The sequence below is a fragment of the Psammomys obesus genome, unplaced genomic scaffold, assembly GCF_907164565.1.
Source record: "Psammomys obesus unplaced genomic scaffold, mPsaObe1.curated_primary_1811, whole genome shotgun sequence".
Classification (NCBI taxonomy): Eukaryota; Metazoa; Chordata; class Mammalia; order Rodentia; family Muridae; genus Psammomys; species Psammomys obesus.
The window spans coordinates 552,357-564,781 of NW_026585742.1; the positions used below are offsets into that span (position 1 = coordinate 552,357).

Genomic DNA, 12,425 nt, shown 5'->3' on the forward strand with positions numbered 1-12,425 from the left:
CCCCGCGCTCGCGCTCTCGGGCCGCGGGCTGCTCCCGGCCGGGTGGCCTCGGCGCTCGCGCGGTGAGTGGGGCGGGAGCGGGGCCTGCGGGGCGGGGCTGCGGGAAGTCGGGCTGAGGAGGACGGCGGGCGGCGGCCGCGCGTGCCCGGAGTCCCCCGCCCAGGCCCCGCCGCGGGCTCGTGCCAGCCCCGGGACGCGCGTCCGCCGCGGGCTTCGGGCTGCGGCTCGGGTTCGGGGCTCGGTGCGCGTGGCCCGCCGTGCTCGGCTTGCGGGAGTGCGGCCCGGCCCGGGACCCGCGGGCTCTGCGGGGAAAGGGGTGTTTTTTGGGGAGTGGCGCTCGTTAGCCGCCCCTGCCCTAGTTTAAAGCTCTGCCTTTGGGGTTTTCTGCACGGACTGCAGCTTTCTGCTGGGATTTGGGGATGGCACGGCGTTTTAGTGCTGGGTGTGAGAGGTGGTTCCTGACGAGGTCGTGGGGAGCCCCTGCAGCACCTGCTGGGCGATGGCAGTGGAGGCTGTGTCTGGGGGTGGGACGGGAAAGCGAAACGTGACTGAGATCCTGTTTGGATATTCTGCTGAAGTTGTCATGTTTCTGTTCAGCACACCAGTTCACACAGCAAGTTGGTAAACCCGGTTGTAGGATTTCGTGATGCAGGAGATGCGTAGACTCGGGGTGACCTGGTTTGGCTAAGAATGTTTGGGATCGTCAAGCCTCGGTCTCCAACGTAACCCTCTTGGGGCTCATCTTTTTGGCTGTTGCAAATATTCTGGTACGGGAATAATGCTGGGCAGTACAGGCCTAAACCCAGAAGTGTTTTCAAAAGAGCAAAGATCTAGGTGGGCAGGTAGGGAGGGTGGGAAAATCGCCCTTTGGATGAAAACTAGGAGCCCGCACGGATTCTTAGTTCTTTGTAATGCCACAGATAGACAGAAAGATAGCCGCAGATGGTGCCACCCCTAAGTTTTGCGGTTCGGATTTTCCTAAAGCGTATTTTAGCCGGAACAGCATCACATAAAGCAATCCTAGGGTAACTCCTATGAATCCATCGCTGTATCTTGGATTTTAATAGTTGGGGTCTATTTTAGATGGAACACACATGCTTGTGTTCTGCTTTTTCTTGGAGACAACCCTGAGTCATGCTTTCTAGAAGTTCCGAGAGCTCACGTGTCTGTGAGCGCTGGGCATCGATTTACCTTTAGTTCTTCCTAGCGCAGCTGTGGGAACTCCTGGGAAAGGAAGGCCTGGGCGGACTGGGAATACGGACTGGATGGACTTTACCTCCATATTTGCCCAATGTGTCTGACTTTGCTACTCAAAATTTGTTTATGCTGCCAGGAGTAAAGAGCGATTTACTCAGGCTCTGATAGCCCTTCTCTGGTGGGAGGCTGCATGTGACTAGAGTGCCTGTGCTTATCACTGCGTTGTCAGCCAGTTGTACCTCTATTTGTTAAATGCTGTGATAACTTTTGGGAAGGTCATAAAACCCCATTTTAGTGGAAACTGAGGGGAAGTGAAAATTTATGATTTTTTACTCTGACAGTGCTTTAGTTGGAGTGTGTGTATTCTGGCTTGAAACTTTGGCGAATTCGTAATTTCTCCTAAGACTTTCTATGTTTTTGCCTACATCTCCTTTCTTATAGCCCACGTGGTTGGGGGGGGGAGAGAGAAAAAAAAATCTCAGGTTTAGTTATCAGTGATTTAGCTTTCTAATCCCATTATTCTTGTGCACGCTTGGCTACTTGTGCTGGCTTGTATGTGAGTGTTAATTCAGAAGACGCCTGTAGATGCCACTGAACCAATTACTATAAAAAGTATTTCACTTTCAAACTCCCACGTTCCCAAGAACAGAGAAACACAGTACAAAGGCAATTTGGAAGGTAAATATAGGTAGAGAGAGAGAATTTACTGAGTCTTCATTTTGGGATACCAGGCACAAAGGTTTCAGTAGAAAAGCACTTGGAAGGGCTACCCAGAAACCTTGGAGGTTTACATTACAGCATATAGACTGTTACACCAGAGGAGGACTTACGCTCCGGGGGCTTTTTAGTCTGTAGCAGAAGTAAGTTAGAATATTTGTGTTCTTTAATTCAGCTTTACTATGGTAAGGAAGTTTTAAGTATTAAGTTAACTTACTGGATTGTGCATTCTTCAGATTCGCTAAGTCAGTAAGTCTGTAATTTCTTTTCAGGCTTCTAGAAATTCTTCAGGATATGTTTTTCTTACCTGCTTGCTAGCACACTGTTATACATTAGTTACAATGACCTTTGAAGCTCAACCATGGGGAACTTCAGGGTTGCCTTACAGTCTTTTTTGTTTTGTTTTTCAAGACAGGGTTTCTTTGTATAGTGCTGGCTGTCATGGACTTGCTTTGTGGACCAGGCTGGCCTCGAATTCACAGAGATACGCCTGCCTCCGCCTCCAAAGTGCTGGGATTAAAGGCATGCTCTATCATACCCGGCTTACAGTCTTTAGGATAAGAATTTTATTTGTATTAAAGGTCAGATATTTGCAGGTGAACTGATTTTTTTGTTTGTTTGTTTTGTTTTGTTTTGTTTTAAAAGTCAGAAAGCCTTTCTTTGAACTTTATCATCATTGTTTGGCTATAGTCACTGCCCTAAGAATGATCTCTAATAAGGAAAAGTCACTTAGAGGGAAATACCTTTAAAGGAATGTCTCACAGATTTTATGAAATATTCCATATTTCTTTACCTTCCCTTCAAGTAAAACAGGCCTGTTTGATGCCCACTTGAAGGCCTTCTGTTGCCAGGCTTGTGGTTATTTAAACTTCTCATTAAGCCCTCCACTGGAGATTGTGCCGGATGGGAGAGAAGATGAAAAGGAAATGAATTGTTAGCGCCCCTGGGAAACAATTCAGAGACTGAAGCTATTCGGGAAATTCTTTGGGGTTGTGTTTTATTGCATCCATCTCTGAGCTGTCCCTGAGAGTCATCAGTTCAGAGTTCCCATCTGTTGGATAAGCAAGAATCTTGCCCCTTCCCTTTTTCTCTAGATTTTTGCAGAGATGATTCTCTGCAAATGTTTACAAGCAACGTGTACAGATCAATTTTAAATCGGTCAACTTCATATTTCCTTTTTTACTTTATTAGCGAACAATTTATTGTTGTTTTAGATGGCTTAGTTATTTTAGAAGTGACTAGTATTTTATTTTGATGTAGCTTACATATAACTCTAAGGCCTTAGGTTGTTTTTTAAGAAACCTGAGCTTGTCCTAACAGTGGCGGTGGTGCCTTTAATCCCAGCATTCAGGAGGTAGAGGCAGGCGATCTCTGAGTGCTGAGTTTGAAGCCAGCCTGGTCTTCAAAGCTAGTTCCAGGACAGCTAAGGCTACACAGAGAAAACCTATTTTGAAAAACAAAAAAAGCAAAAAAGAAATCTGGGCTTGGCTCACAGAGCTGGCTTGATAGTAAATGTGCACATTATGGCCTGTGTGCACCCAGCTTCCAGCTCACACACAAATAAATAAAAATTAAAAAATAGAAGTGCATTCCCATGATTACTTTCCTAAATTGTTAAGCTTCAGGTTCGTTATATGTTTGTAGCCAGACCTTGGCTTTTGCTGTGGAAGAGACTCAGAAACATCTGATTTGTGTGTGTGTGTGTTTTAATACTGCACAAGAAGTTGTCTTGTTTTGATTTAGACAGGAAGACATAAACATGAAAGGTTATTCCTGGCGTAAGAGTGGTGACACTGGTATCTGATTTTTTTCTTGTGCTTTGGGCCTCCATTCTTCATTAGCCATTGGAATGTTCACGAACTGGAATTCTTCCTGTCAGCTGAAATGGGACAGCAACCATTATTCACACTAATGAGTAGGTGCCTGCCAGTATTATTTAGTGGTAGAGATTTGTATAGACTCATGACTAACCTAAGTTTATATAAAATTGTAAATAAAGTATGTGGATAGGGTTAACAGTTGGCTATGGGGAGTCTAAAGTTGATGCTTTCTAATTTTTTGGTTTTTGGATTTTGTTCTTTGAATTTCTACTCTCAGAGGAGGCTTTTAGAAAAATCTAGACTAGGAATCAGCAAATACAAGTTCTTGTTAGGTATTCCCCAGTGTGGGCTATGAGCAAGTCGTGTGGTCCACCCTGCCTCTTTATTTTGTAATCTGAATGGGGGTGTGCTTACCAGAAAGCAAACAACAACACACCCATTCCGCCCCTGCCTGTTTAAAACTTGATTCTAGAGCCCCTCTCACATTGTCCGCATGTTCTTTCAGTGTTCCACCGAGCCAGCTCTTCTGTGAAGCCCTCCATTTTCCAATCTGGAATCTAGGTTTCTTCCTCCGGAGGGCCCCACCAGTCCATAGCACTTAGGAATTTTTTTGTGGACCTCAGTTGTTGCATGTTGCCTTCCTTTGTGGATTGAAAGCTCCACAAGGGTCAGGGTTATGCTCTTATCCCTGTAGATCTGTTTTTCACATGGGCGCCCCTGCCCTGTGATAGTGGACCTAACATAAATTTTGGTTGAATGATTATTGAGGCAGTTGGGAAAGAATACTTTGAGTATTAGGAAATGCCTTTTAACTCACTGCGTCGTTGATTTGTTGTTATCAGTAAGGGAATCTACAAATAGGTAAAGCTCATTTCTTCCATTTACATCAGATGGGGTTTGTGGAGTAAGTCAGAGGAATGAAAAGGTATCACCACAGCTCTTTTTACATTTGTTCCATCTCACCATAGTACACAGAGGCCTGTCCATCTGCACCCAGCTGCTGAGAGGAAAGGATGACAGCTGACTCTGTTTTCTCGGGTTGGTCCATGTTTGAGCTTGTTTGCTTTGAAGAATTTGTTTTTTATTTTTTTAGCTTTGAAGAATTTGTAAAGGTAGAGAAATAGCTGCTGCAGGCTCTGATTTCAGCCCCTGCTGTGCTATGCAAATGTTCTCTACATGCCTGAGTGACCTTTTGAGAAAGAGCCTTTGTGATCTTCTGTAGCCAGGGCTTGTTCTTGTTCTGGAAATGGGGGTCAGATTCCTCTGAAAGTGGGAAAAATGGGTCTTCAAAGACCACATACAAAGCTGCTGGTTTTTCTGGGGTGAATACTGACAGGTCCGAGCTTCTTGCTTTTTTTTTTTTCTAGCGATTTTGAAATTTGCTCAGCAGTTTGCTTTGCAGGCTGATCCAGGGAATACGATGTGCGAGAGGGAACTAATGAAGGCAGTTCAGTAGCTGGGCAACTGCCCTTGAATTGTAGATAAAAACAGATTGAAAGCGGCATCATTAGTACATGGGCATTTGCCAGTGGCCTGAAACTGGCTCTCCATGGTGCTGGCTGAGTGGCCCTTAGCCAGGTCTGTAAGGTTCTTTTTGTCCCAAATTGTGCCTTAACAGTTTGTCCTTTAAATTGGTGTGTATTTGTTTTGATTAATGTACAAAAAGAAATACTTCATTATTAAAAGCCTGGTTGTTTGTTTTTTTTTTTTTTTTAATAAGATAATAATATACTGGTATGTTTCTCCTGGAAAGTGACTGTTTTTGAAGCTCATGATTTTAAATGTTTTCACTGAGATGTTTCATTTATACAGCTGATGTGATGATCCAAAAGAATTTTCCCCCTTCCTTTTAAATGACCTTTTTGATAAAATCAAAAGTTGATTATGAAGGTTGTAGACTTAAAATTCTTTGAAAATGTAAAAATTACCTCTCCAAAGAAGAGTGACAAAATTTGTAATTTTTAAAATTACATTTAATTTGTGTGTGTGTGTGTGTGCATGTGACTGAGTGTGGAGGTCAGAGGACAACGTGTGGAAGTCAGTTTTCTCTTTCCACCATGAGAGTCTCAGGGGTCCAACTCAGGTTTCAGGTGAGCGGCTTTACACACTGAGCCATCTTGCCAGCGCAGAGTGATAGAATCTGAATGATCTCTTTCCCTCTCCACCTGTAGACTAGCTCTGAGCCCAGTGGCTCCTGAGAAGGGACAGTAAGTTATGGCTTTCTTCCCACGTCCTTGTCCTGCTGTAGGCTACTGTTGACCTTATAGGAGAAGTTTTTGTGAGGTTTAATCTTACATTTGGCAGAGCAGCCTTTATTCTCCATTGTCAGGGTTCTGTGCTTGTTTTCCTTTCAGAGTTTTCCTGGCTCCTGGGCTCCTGAAGACGCAGTGCTGGAGCAGATGGATAATGGAGACTGGGGCTATATGGTGAGTGGTTCTTGCTGCAATTTGAAGACGGGCAGATAATTTTGATGTCCTTCTCTTCCTCATTTTATGACAGGATGCATGTAGTTTGCCCATGTGAAGTATCTTGTCCCAGAGGAGTTGCTTCCCGTAGGTAGAAGAGTCTGGCAGTGTCATGACCAGCACGATTGTGAAGTAGGGGAGCTGAACTCAAACAGGGTCCCTGCCTCATTGCTAGCTGTGATACCTGGGCCAAATCATTTCCCTTTCATAGGCTTATCTTACAAGGATGAAAACTATGAATTTGTGCAGACTATCTAAATTTGTGTTCTCTGTATTTGGGAGGCATTTTATTTGGTTTGATGTTTTAGTGGAAGACTCATTGCATATTCTCCAAATAACTTTTTTTTTTTTTTTTTTTTTTAAATTAAGTGTGGGGAAGCAGTGAGTGCAGTGCTCCCAGAGGCCACAAGAGGGCATCTGATCCCCTGCAGCTACTGTGTGCCGCCCCGGGTGGAGCTCAGGTCCGCTGCACCAGTACATGGCTCTTAACCCCTGACATCTCTCCTGTTCCTCCTAGTAACTGTTTATAATCACTAACTTCAGCTATCCCATGATGTTTTTGGTCTTTGGTGTATGTGGCATTTTAAATTCTCTGTTCGTGGAATGGTGATGTGTAAAGCGCCTATGGATAATGGAAGGGAGAGTACTCTATTGTAGTAAAGGGATTAATGTTTAGAGGGCGTTTCTTCTCGCATGTGTCCATGTCTCCCTGTTTTCTGCTTCATCTGGTAAGAAACATTTTGCTTTCTTAGTACCTGAAGAGTCTTATTTTTCTTTAAAATAAGATTTTTAAAGCTGAAGGTTTGTTATTTTGAGAAGCTTGTTTCTCAAAATTAGAGGTTAGATTGCAACATTAATGTTGTAAAAGTGAACACACAATCAGATTGTGACATTTTGAAGCTGCTACCAGCCATTTTGTATATGGTAGGTTGGGGCTACAAGGTGGGCTAGATTGTGTTCACCAAACCATATATTTTAATTTAGTATTTGGAACTTATTTCATGGGCATGCTGGTACAAGCCTGTAATATCAGCACCTGGGAGGTAAAGGCAGGAGGTCTGTGAGTTTCTGGCCTGCTTTATCTACATAGTAAGATGCTGTCTTAACAACAACAAAAACCAGGAAAGAAACTGTTGCCTCCATGAAAACTAAGATTGATTCCAGACAAAGTTTTGTTTTTAAAATACATTTTGGGGCTAGAGAAATAGCTTTGCAGTTTGTTCTTGTTGGTTCTTTTGTTTTATTTTGTTTTGTTTTGTTTGAGACAGGGTTTATCTATGTATTCTTGGCTATCCTGGACTCACTTTGTAGACCAAGCTGGCCTTGAACTCACAGAGATATGCCTGCCTCTGCCTCCCAGAGTGCTGGAATTATAGGTGTGTGGCCGCACACCCAGCTCGATGGCTCAGCAGTTAAGAGCACTTAATGCTCTTGCAGAGGTCCTGGATTTGGTTCCCAGCGCCTATCTCATGGCTCACAACAATCTGGAATTCCCAGTTCCTAGATCCATACCCTTGGCCTGAATGAGGTACAAATACATACATGCAGGTAAAACACAAACACACACACACACACACACACGATGGATGAATGAATGAATGCATACATGCACGCACACACACATATACATTTCACAGCTAGGTGTGATGGCACATTACTTGTGCTCTTAGCACGGTCTGAGCAGAAGGGCAGAGGGGCAGGAGGATCAGGAAGAACAGGAATTCTAGATCGTCCTTAGCTACACAGTGAGTGTGAGACCAGCCTAAGTTATATGAAACTGTCTCCAAAATAAATAAACAAATAAATAAATAAATAAATAAATAAATAAATAAATAAATAAATAAATCTAATGACTTCTTTGAGGAGAAAATCCCCCCAAAATTCCAAAGTATGGATACTCCAGTGGTACAATTGGTTAACACTCAGTAATTATAGAAATTCCTTAATAGATTATTTTTATTCTAGTTTATGTTAAATTTAAAAAAAAACTGAAGGTCTTGTCAGAGTGGTGGCATACACCTTAATACCAATATTAGGGAAGTAGAGTCAGGCAGATCTGACCCAAAACCTCTTCAGATTCTGACTTCACTGTATGACACTAAAGCTCACACCTGGTAGGCTTAGAGTAAACTTTTAAAGGATTGGACTTATTCTATGTGAAAGCAAATGCTGAAGCCCTTCTCCTGGGTGAGTTTTAGCATTGAAAGTAAAGCCGTTATGTACCCCAGAACTATATTAATTTATTAGCTTGAAGGAGTCTCATGCTTTGCTTGTTAGTGTTGATTTCTTAGTTGTTGAAGTTAAGATTTTAAGGTTTCGGGTGACTGATTTTTTTTTTTTTTATTTCAGATGACTGACCCAGTCACGTTAAATGTAGGTGGACACTTGTATACAACGTCTCTCACCACGTTGACACGCTACCCGGATTCCATGCTTGGAGCTATGTTTGGGGGGGGACTTCCCCACAGCCCGAGACCCTCAAGGCAATTACTTCATTGACCGAGACGGACCTCTTTTCCGCTATGTCCTCAACTTCTTACGGACTTCAGAATTGACCCTCCCCCTGGATTTTAAGGAATTTGATCTGCTTCGGAAAGAAGCTGATTTTTACCAGATTGAACCCTTGATTCAGTGTCTCAATGACCCTAAGCCTTTGTATCCTATGGATACTTTTGAAGAAGTTGTAGAGCTGTCCAGTACTCGGAAGCTTTCTAAATATTCCAATCCTGTGGCTGTCATTATAACTCAGTTAACCATCACCACCAAGGTCCATTCCTTACTGGAGGGCATCTCAAATTATTTCACCAAGTGGAATAAGCACATGATGGACACCAGAGACTGCCAGGTCTCCTTCACCTTTGGACCATGCGATTATCACCAGGAAGTCTCTCTCCGGGTCCACCTGATGGAATACATTACAAAGCAAGGCTTCACGATCCGCAATACTCGGGTGCATCACATGAGCGAGCGGGCCAATGAGAACACAGTAGAGCACAACTGGACTTTCTGTAGACTGGCCCGGAAGACGGACGACTGATGGCTCGCCCTCAGAGAACTTCCTGCAAACTCACATGGGACATGGAAGAGACTGTTGCTGTTTTTCAAATCATAGTGTGGACCCTCTTTCTTTTTTTTTTTTTTTTAAATTAATATTTGTATTTATTTGAAGGCATTGAGGACCAGAAGGAAGTTTTGTGTGTGAGCAGTCTCTGCCCTATTTTGTTCCCAAGTATGCATGTGCCTGTTCAGAATCTCCAGAAACCTTTTCTATAAAAAGAGATCTGAAAATCATTATGGTATATAATCTGCCCTTAACAGTGCTAAAATGATTTCTGATAACGTGGTCCATAACTCAGCTGGAAGGCTAAAGAAACGTAAATGGAAGATTAAACAGAGTGTTCATGATGTCTTTGAGAAAAATCAGAATGTCATGTAGGGTGACCCAGTTTCCAGACCAGTAGGCAGTATTGTAGTACTAAAGGAAAGCCGGCCAGTCATCTAAAGGTACTTGTTAAGGACTGCTTTCTACAGTTTTGACAACTGTTTCTTTCTATGCATATAAATCAAGCAACCAAATATCTGTAGCCATGGAAATGTCTGACTAGAAATATTTATATTGGATTCTCAATACAAAATGTCCCTGTGGTAGAAACCTCATGCCTGGTACAGAGTCATTCCCAAGTGTACTGTCTACCAGGAGAGAAAAATCTAATAAAAAATGGAATATGAACATTAAGGGTTGTATTTATTGCTTTGTAGGGAAAAATCATATTCTTTGTTGAAAATATCCATTGTTTATGTCATTAAACCACTTATAGCACATGTGTGATAGAGTTGAAAGGACTCAGTGGAAGTTTACATTGTAGTCCATAAAGCTAGCTGTGTCACTGGAGATAAGCAGTCTTCTCTAAAGAGTGCAAAACTTTTCAGATAGTATTTACAGTGAATACTATAACTGTCACATCTATGAATATGACTCATTCCCGCTTGGGGACGAAATGATTGCAGCCATTTTACCCTGGTGTACTGTGGTAACCCACAAATGTAATCATCAAACATAAGTTTAGTTCTGAGAAGACAGAGATTGCAGTGAAGGATTGGAAACAGTTGGGACAATGTGTACACATTTGATTTTGGTTTTGGGGGTTGATGTGATTCTGTTGCTTGAAGGTTACTTGCAGGAAGGACTGTGCTAATTATGGGAGACTTTCTAGTTGGTGAGCATTGCATGACAACTTCCCTGTTTTAGGGAAATTGTGGACCTCTGCGGTTTTGGCTCTAGGGCAGACAAGACACCCTTTTCCTCTTCTCTGTGAGACTGTTCCAAGATTCTGCCTTTGAAAGGAAAATGAGAATATTATACATCTCTTTGAAAATTTAAGATGTGATAAATTAGCCCCTCCACCACAGAAACCCAAAAGTACTTGATCTTCAAACTAGTATACTTAACGATTGCTAGGTTGCTATAGTTTCAGTATATTGATGAACTGGTGAGAAGAGGTTACTGTTTGGAGCACATGCTCCTATTGTAAATTGATAGACAGTTTCCTAAATAAAAACACAAATCTGTCATGTGCTGTGGAACCAGCAGAAGTCAGCATGAACTGAGATGATTTGGCTTCGGAACCTGTAGAGGGGGTTGCTCTTGCATAGGACTGGAATTTGGCTCCCGGAACTGACATCAACAGCTCACAACCACTTGGAATCACCACTCCAGCAGGATCTGACCCCTCTGGCACACACACACACACACACACACACACACACACACACACACACACACACACTAATAATAATAATAATAATAAATGTTAAAGTTGTAGAACTAGGAATAATATTAGTTCCCAGTCTGTGAAAAAGGAAAACTTAGGAGTTCTCTTCCCTGTCCTTATTCTCCCAAAAGGGAAGTTTGTTTTTGGTAAAGTTTCTCTGTTTACTAATTACTAGCAGGTGAATGGTTGCTTATATGAATAAAAGTAGGCAGCAGGATTTGTAGGTTTTGTTTGTTTCCCTCAGTCCTAGGGATTGACCAGGGCCTTTCATGTTAGGTAAGTGCTCTAACACTTAGCTGCATTCCATGTCATAACTGCTTTATGTTCTTCTGTAATGGGAAATGAAATGAAAAAAATGTAGCTTGGCTATGTTTGGGTATATTAAGACAATTCTATCTCTTTATGGAACCTTATTTTTTATTGCAAAAGAGTTGATTTTTAAAAAAGACATGTTGCTCTTTGGGCATGTATATTTTATTTAGACTATAGCACACCCAGGCACCGTTGAAGGGCTGCATCTAAGTCCTTGCAAAGCTCAAGGTGAATGCTAAAGGGAGGTTGTGGGCCACAGGGGTAGCTCAGTGGTAGAGTGCTGACATCCCTCAGACTTTTCAACCCCAGCATCCCCTAGATAAATAAATGACACAAGTAGTAACTAATGAGTTTATTAGCTTTTGCAGTATTGAACGCAAAATTCTAGCATTTAGCCAAATACTTGCTACCAATGGACAAGGGAAAATTTCAGCTGTACATGATGAACATTCATTCATGTACCAGTTTCCTAATGGAATTGAGCAACCTGTCACTCTGCCCTTTGCTTTAAACTTAATTCTGTATTTGTGTACATGCCATAGTACCACCTTAGTGCTTCTTGGTCTTCAGTACTTTGGCTTCTCACAGCTTGGGACTCCAGCCTTGCAGCAGCGGACGGATATATTTCCCATAGGCAGGGTTCTCCTATGTTTATGAGAAGTACATTATTTAAAGAACACTTTTAGAATTAATGACTTCACTTTCAAATTAAGTACTTCACTTTAAAAATGTAACATTACCTAAGAGTCTTAATTTTTCGAATTATTTTTGAACTTCATTTTGTGTGAACATATGGTAAAAATGTTGCCAAAAAGCATACTTCCTTAGGCAGATTTTAAACTGTGCATGCAGGTGGCTGATTAAAAGAAAAACCTACAGCTTATTCTCCACTTTTGGAATTTAATACAAATAAAACCTTCACTATTTGAGGTGTTTTGAAATTGAACATGAACCACAAAGCAAGGAACCAGAAAGTAGAAACAGGGAGGCCATGTTCTGTCAGAATAGGCTTACCCATCAGCTTCTTTCTCCTTTCTTATATACTCAGCTTCTAAGTGTATTTCATTTTTGTTTTTACATCCCCACTGCAGTGTTTCCTCCCTCTTCTTCTCCCCACCTCTTTTCTGCATGTCCTGCCCCCA

General features: G+C 42.1%; 2 protein-coding genes across 4 annotated transcripts in view; one reads left to right on the top strand and one right to left on the bottom strand.

Annotated features, from left to right (window-relative positions):
• The first annotated feature begins 20 nt into the window (after positions 1–20).
• Kctd6 (potassium channel tetramerization domain containing 6) lies at positions 21–9,935 on the top strand. The gene is given in 4 exon segments (XM_055599057.1): positions 21–62; positions 6,089–6,160; positions 8,549–8,647; positions 8,649–9,935. Coding segments are annotated over 3 exon segments (714 nt in total). The 5' UTR covers positions 21–62; positions 6,089–6,133; the 3' UTR covers positions 9,237–9,935.
• Positions 9,926–12,425, bottom strand: part of Acox2 (acyl-CoA oxidase 2) — a 42,133-nt gene continuing 39,633 nt past the window's right edge. The window contains exons 15-16 of one of the 3 annotated variants that reach the window (XM_055599054.1): positions 11,832–11,928; positions 9,926–10,530 (exon numbers count right to left, since the gene is read on the bottom strand). In XM_055599054.1, the coding sequence (XP_055455029.1) occupies positions 11,866–11,928 (63 nt within the window). In that variant the 3' untranslated portion in view covers positions 9,926–10,530; positions 11,832–11,865. Of the gene's footprint in view, positions 10,535–11,620; positions 11,929–12,425 lie in introns of those variants that run through there. The other 2 variants (XM_055599053.1, XM_055599052.1) reach the window with 2 other exon arrangements.